The sequence below is a fragment of the Carassius carassius genome, chromosome 34 (genome assembly GCF_963082965.1).
Source record: "Carassius carassius chromosome 34, fCarCar2.1, whole genome shotgun sequence".
Taxonomy (NCBI): Eukaryota; Metazoa; Chordata; class Actinopteri; order Cypriniformes; family Cyprinidae; genus Carassius; species Carassius carassius.
Window position 1 is genome coordinate 27,281,966 of NC_081788.1, and position 7,636 is coordinate 27,289,601.

The 7,636-nt window shown below is 35.7% G+C and overlaps 1 protein-coding gene across 3 annotated transcripts in view; it reads right to left on the reverse strand.

Moving 5' to 3' along the window:
* The window catches only part of lrrtm4l2 (leucine rich repeat transmembrane neuronal 4 like 2), a 29,889-nt gene extending 22,479 nt beyond the window's left edge, over nucleotides 1–7,410 (reverse strand). For all 3 annotated transcript variants that reach the window (XR_009425380.1, XM_059523327.1, XM_059523328.1), the window contains exon 1: nucleotides 6,753–7,410. Coding sequence is in view for 2 of the 3 variants with exons in the window: in XM_059523327.1 (XP_059379310.1) it covers nucleotides 6,753–6,756 (4 nt within the window). In the remaining variant the exon portion in view is untranslated. The remainder of the gene's footprint in view (nucleotides 1–6,752) is intronic.
* Between the last annotated feature and the right edge of the window lie 226 nt (nucleotides 7,411–7,636).

Genomic DNA, 7,636 nt, shown 5'->3' on the forward strand with positions numbered 1-7,636 from the left:
TAATAACTTTGATATTAGTAAGATTTTACATGTTTTTGAAAGAACTCTCTTATGCTTATCAAGGCTGCATTTATTTAATGAAAAATGCTAAATATTATTACAATTTAAAATAATTGTTTTCTATTTACATATATGTTAAAATATAATTTATTTATGTGATGCACATCTGAATTGTCATCAGCCATCAGTGCAATATGATCCTTCAGAAATAATTTGAATATGCTGATTTATTACGAATGTTGGAAACAGTTGTGCTACTTAATATTTTTTGGAACCTGTGATACGTTTTTTTTTTTTCAGGAAAAAATAATTATAAAATGGATAAGATTTATTTAAAATGGAAATCTTTTATACCAATCTTAGTTTTTACTATAACCTTTTATTAACAAAATCTATCTATCTATCTATCTATCTATCTATCTATCTATCTGAAATATATCACATTATGGAATTAAAACAGATTGCAAACATTACTCCATTTTTTGTTGCTCCTTGTCTCTCACCTCAACGTCTCACTATAGAGGCCATAGTTGATGGATGCACAAGATGACAAATAATTTACTGTAGAACTATGAACTTTTCATCTGTGTCACCACTACTTTTTGGGGGAAGCCCAAAGAAAACTAATTGACATTTTAGACACTCGTGCCCAAGTTTCTCTGGTTCAGAAGGCCATTACCAGGGCTTTCGACATCAGAGAGGCTGAGGGAACGAGGGCTACCATCTCCTTTGGCAAAAAGACAAGTTGATATTTCAAATGAATGCTGCAGTGTTCCATTACCCTGACATGGAGGGTAATACCCGGGCCGGACTCAGAATCATCTTAAGAATCAAGATGAATGCGATGAGGGTTTGAAAAAATAATGTAGCAAGGTGACAAACCAAATTAAGCAAAATGTGGCAGACAGGCCACATTTATCCAGTTCTTCAGGTACACAAGAGTATTTACATCTTTGGTGCTAGCAGAGAAAAACTGCTTTTTATCTAAAGAACATAACTTAAACATAACACAGCTAGAAATGCACCAGATAAGAGTTACTCTAGAGAAAGCATTTGTTTTCAAATTAGAATTATTAACTGTATTTAGTACAATTGTTTATACATTATACATACATAAATAAATAAATAAATAAATAAATAAATGCATTATCTTAATTTGGGAGATTCTATAAGCTAATATTGATAAATGCAATCAGTTTGAAAATGATTAACTACACAGCAATTCAATTAACAAGTCGATTGACAGGCCTAGTTTAAACTCTGAAAGATATTGCTTGATGTCATGCTTTGTGGTAAATTAACTTTCACTCAAGCATCAATTCCCACTCCACAGAATAAGCTCCCAACACTTTCCAACGAGGTCTATTAAAGTTTCCTTTTTTCAGACTGTCTGTCCACTTGGACTTCCCTTCTCAATGAGTTTGCTGTGCTTTTGCAATGCATTTTTCTTTCTGTCCTCAGAGTTTAACATTTAAGGGCTTATAGCTAATCCTAATTCGAGTCTATTAAGTAGAATACGATCATAAGAAAAAACAATCTGATTGAAATATAGGCCAAACTGTATTTGGGGTGGGAAAACTAAACCTTGCCTGAGAAAAATGTAAATAAATATTGTGGTTCTGAGAATTTCATTATTTTTGTCAGTGGTAAAGCTGAAATTAACAGGCATTCAATCCCATCTGTTCTCTGTGCATTTGTTATAGCTCAACCGTTGCAGTAAATGCCAAGGTCATGGGTTCAAATCCCACAGAGCGTATATGCTTATGGAAAATATACCTTGATTGCACTGTAAGTTGTTATATTTCAGCAACACATTTTGTTTCTGTAGTTTGAATTACAACCCGAATTCCGGAAAAGTTGGGACGTTTTTTAAATTTTAATAAAATGAAAACTAAAAGACGCTGGCTTTTGAACTGAACGCTGATAACATGCTGGAAGGTCTCCCTTCTCTTTAGCCCGGAGGACACGGCGTCCATGATTTCCAACAAGAATGTCAAATTTGGACTCGTCTGACCATAAAACACTATTCCACTTTGAAATAGTCAATTTTAAATGAGCCTTGGCCCACAGGACACGACGGCGCTTCTGGACCATGTTCACATATGGCTTCCTTTTTGCATGATAGAGCTTTAGTTGGCATCTGCTGATGGCACGGCGGAGTGTGTTTACCGACAGTGGTTTCTGAAAGTATTCCTGGGCCCATTTAGTAATGTCATTGACACAATCATGCCGATGAGTGATGCAGTGTCGTCTGAGAGCCCGAAGACCACGGGCATCCAATAAAGGTCTCCGGCCTTGTCCCTTACGCACAGAGATTTCTCCAGTTTCTCTGAATCTTTTGATGATGTTATGCACTGTAGATGATGAGATTTGCAAAGCCTTTGCAATTTGACGTTGAGGAACATTGTTTTTAAAGTTTTCCACAATTTTTTTACGCAGTCTTTCACAGATTGGAGAGCCTCTGCCCATCTTTACTTCTGAGAGACTCTGCTTCTCTAAGACAAAGCTTTTATAGCTAATCATGTTACAGACCTGATATCAATTAACTTAATTAATCACTAGATGTTCTCCCAGCTGAATCTTTTCAAAACTGCTTGCTTTTTTAGCCATTTGTTGCCCCCGTGCCAACTTTTTTGAGACCTGTAGCAGGCATTAAATTTTAAATGAGCTAATTAAGTGGATAAAAGTGTAAAATTTCTCAGTTTAAACATTTGCTACGTTATATATGTTCTATTGTGAATAAAATATTGGCTCATGTGATTTGAAATTCCTTTAGTTTTCATTTTATTAAAATTTAAAAAACGTCCCAACTTTTCCGGAATTCGGGTTGCATTTAGTGAAACATTATATCCAATGCCACAAAAATGGTGGGATTTGCATTTCATTGTCAAATAGAGTCATTATGTGAGTATGGTGTGGATTGTGGAGGACTACTCCCTCCTGAAACACTCACTTTTGAGGAGGCTTTGAGGACTGGGACGTGGAGGTCATTCCAGAGCACCTATTCTAATCCAAGTTGAGAAATTGCTTTTTAAAATCCACCATTACTTGGTATCATTGTTTATTTGATATTAACATAGGCTGTATTACCTACATTCTTGGAAGAAAGGTACAAAAGCGTTCATTGGGGTTACACCTTTTCAAAAGGTGCAAATATGTACCATTTAAGTAATACTATGTACCTTTAAAGTGCATACTTTGGGGGTAAATAAGGTTAAAAGATGTACGTTTAGAAAAGGTACCACCCCAGTGACAGCTTTTGTACCTTTTTTGTCAGTTATGTTATTTCCTTGTTAAGGAAACAAGATGCATGATTGAAGATCAAGGTAAATTGTACTTAATTTGTGTTCTGGGAAACATACATACAAGTATCTTCTGTTGCTTACGATGGGCAGAACTAAATGAAAAAAAAAACAAATATTTCAACAAAATAAGAAAAAATTGGCCATCTTCATCTATTCAAAAGTTTTCACCTCCCAGCTCTTAATGCATCTTGTTTTCTTCTGGAGCATCAGTGAATGTGTGAACCTTTTTTAATAGCTGTGTTTGAGTGCCTCAATTGTCCTCAGTGTGAAAAGATGTATCTCAAAATCATACAGTCACTGCTGGAAAGGGTTCAAATATGCAAATATGCTGGAAAACTGAAGAATCTGCAGGACCTTAAAGATTTTTCTGAAGAACAGTTCTCAGTTTAACTGTTCAGAACAAACAAGGGACTCATGCACAACCATCACAAAACAGAAAGACAGTCGTGGATCATCAGGTAACAGCACACAGTATTAAGAACTACAAACTTTTGAATGGGTTTATTTTAATAATTTCAGCATTTTTTTTTTGTCTTGTGGACTAAACGTAAACATCTTTTATGTACAATATCTTACTCAGGTAAAAAATAACAGGCATTTAGTATGAACTCTCTTATTTTTTGAAAATGATTCACATTTCCCCAGATTCTGCAAGGGGTGCACAAACTTTTGAGCCCCACTGTATATTAAAAATTGTCTTTGATCTTTCAAGCTGTTTGATGCTACTCAGTGGGTGTTGCATGCATCAGTCCAAAAGAAGTTAAATAAAAGGCACCCATCCATAAAAAAAAAAGTGTCTCACACAGCTCCGGGGGATGAACAAAGACCTCCTGTAGTGAATCGATGCATTTTTTTTTAAAGAAAAATATCCATATTCAAAATGTAATAATAACTTTAATGTAGTTTGCACCAACAGTTGTACACGGAAGCAGCTCCGGGCTGCTGACATCATAAGGTCAGCGCTGCGAATGCGCCGGTGAGTCTTGTGAAAACCAACGTTTGTTAATTTTTGGACTGATGCATGCAACACCCACTGAGTGCCATGAAACAGCTTGAAAGATCAAAGACAATATTTAATATAACTCCGACTGGATTCGTCTGAAGGAAGAAAGTCATATACAACTAGGATGCCATGTGGGTGAGTAAAACACAGCCTAATTTAAATTTTTGGGTGTACTAACCCTTTAAAGTTTAAGTGACTAAGTGAAGTTTTTTAGATGATTTTATTTTATTAAGAAATGTTCATGGATGAATCTCTAGTAGTAATAATATCACTAATAATAACAGGAACATACTACATGAAATACATTACATGAAAATTACATGAAATACTGCTTGAATAAACTGTATTGTGGCTACTTCTACAGTCTGGGCAAAATAACCAGTCATGGCTGACTATATAACTCTAGTTTGATGTGCATGACTGGAATATCAAAATATTCTTAATGTGGTTGGATTTGTGCCATATGGGCAAAGCCCTTCTTTGCCCTGGAGTCCTTAAGATAATGCATTTTGATAATAATATTAAATTAGATTAGTCTTGATAGAGCATACAGTTATCAGCTGTTGCTTTCTCATAGTTACTCAGGAACACTTTAAATGTACACTCACATGAACATATCTGTGGTTTGAAAAGAAATTATTCATGTCAACATACTTTATTCAACATTATTTAGCTCTTAAATTACTCAAATTGAGTATTTGTTAAAGATTTGATCATAGGATGATCTGCAGCTCCACACAAGTATAGGAATTCTCTGGATTCAGGTGCAGTTTCTGTAGGAGGACCTCACATGCTCCTTTCATAGGTGCTTGGAGTTCTTTCAACATTTAGTTCAACATAATAGCAGGCTTAGCTCAAAAAGGATCATGCCTTGGCCATACATTTTGGCTTTAAGCAGGTTCTTGTTTATAACTTACTATATTTCTGAATTATAATGATTAAAAATATTGAATAAAGCCCAAAACCCATACTTGGAATCATTTGTGGAACTACTATAAAATTAGTATGTTAGAAACTAATTGTGACATCAGTGTGGCTGGGGAAGAAGTTTGATTCTATATACAGTACAGTAGTTACCAAAAGTAACTGGAGGACGGACATCTATTTGTACCTTGTTCAGAAGCAGCATAAAGAATCAGCAGTGTTCACAGATGGAGGCTCTCTAATACACAGTCTTAACTGATTATTACATTGGATAAAAGGAAGAGTAACGACAGTGAAGGATGAGAGAGGACCAGGCCTGGATTTTATTTTGTGTTTTGGTTCGGTTTGTGTTTATTTTGTTATTAAAGTTTTATTTGAATGTTCGCCGGTTCCCGCCTCCTTCTTCCCGATTTATGAATACTGTTACAATGTGCTTGTGGATTTTAGTGGGAAGCACCAGGAAATGCAACATTATAAAGCACAGCAAGCAACTACTGAGTGCAGCAAAGACACAAAAGGCAAGGTCTATCATTTTCCACTGAACTGCCAGCAAGAGACCAATTACAACACTGTAAAAATCCCCTTTCCATATGATTCAGACTTATCATAAAGCGTTTCTAAGCATTGAATAGGGCCGTTGACAGGAAATCTTTTTGGTAAGTTGATGTCTTGAAGTGTGCCATGCAAAAATCTTAAAGTAAGACTGTGGTCTTTATTTTAATTATTATAATGCATGCAGATGTGAGAATATATATGGATGTTTATCAGCATTTTTGCTCACAATTTTTAAGGAAAAAAGACACCTTTTTGGATTGAATAAGATAGTATGGTCCTCCTACGTGGCAAATGCTTATTAACCAGTAAAGGCAAAAGGGTGACATTTTCCTAAAATGGTTATAGAATAGATGCACCAAGCCTCATAGAAAATTCACATCTAGTACTGCTGCACGCGTTACTGTGAGCAACAACGCATTATTTTCTCACTAAAGCAAAAAAGATTATTTGTTCGTTTATCTGTATCCATAATAAGAAAACAAAACTGAAGTCAGTTTTTTAAGAAAAACACAAGAAAAAGAGATGCTTTTATTAATATATTTGTTGTATCACGTTAATATCTTTTAAATTGTTTGATAATGCTCGCTTTGTACAAAAATGCTCATATTTAAATATCCAGAAGCATTACCGCTTTCCCATTTTAGCTCCGTGTTTCACTATAAGGCGTTGAGTAAATGCATGTGTCTAGTGATGAATGAAGGTGGAAAATAACATGACTGAAATCAGGAACGGAGAAATTGATTGCCCATCGAAATACATACAAAACAAACACACGGGCACAAATCCATAATGAACAAACGCGTTAAAACCACACAATTATCGCATCTGCAACAGATGAATTAAGTTCAATGGTTTGCATGCGCTCCGAATGTGAAAGACTGTTTGTCATGCCATTACGCACTTAAATGCGAGAACACGTTTATTTAGTAAACCAACATAAATGTTTCTTTGCTTTATGGTCTTACCCATGGCACTGGTTCTGCTCCAGTTGAGTGTTCAGAAGATGATTCACTCTAGAAATCTCTCTCTGCGCTTTTTGGTGATGCTGAAGTGCAACTAAATAAAGGCGTCAGTTTATTGAGCGCAGTTGCACGAGTCAAATTGTTAAGCATAACTAACAAAAACCGAGTTGATAATTCAGGTTACCGATTCCCAAGATGATCAAATCGCGAGATGATCACGTTAAGATGCGAGCGTGTTGAATAAGGCGAAAAAACAAAATTGAGAGAAGTTTCATCAGGCGGTAAAAGGCTTCATGATCCATACTGTCGCTGTGAAAGGATGCGGGATGCTGGAATCTTCGGGATGCGCGCAGCTTCAGCACCGGTGAGTCTGAGGGACATGTTGCACCTGCCAGTTACAATAGCGATTCAGGAGCGTCGCGGATGGACGGCAGCGATCACGCGTCACGCGTCTGGGGGGTTGCTGTGGTTTAGTGGTTTAATGTTTGAAGATCAACGCTGGTAGCTGATAGGCTGCAGGTTCTCAACTCAAACAAGTTAATTCATCAAACATCTCTGTTGTTTACCTGTAGATAAAAGAGTGACACAATATGTAGGCTACGTTTTCATGTTTCACTCATATATTGGTTGAAATATCAATCATACATTTTATATCACAAAATTATTGGCAACATAGTGGCTAATTTCATTTGAATTCACAACTTTGATTTTATTGGATTTGCCATTTTGATCACTGGTTGCATCTTCTAACAAGAAAAACAATTTATCAATAAATGTTCAAGCTTTTTGTTGACTTACTCTTTCTATTTTTTATGCTTGTGAATTTATTATTATTATTATGATTATTTTCTTACGCCAAAACAATTTAGCGGATACATAACCAGGGT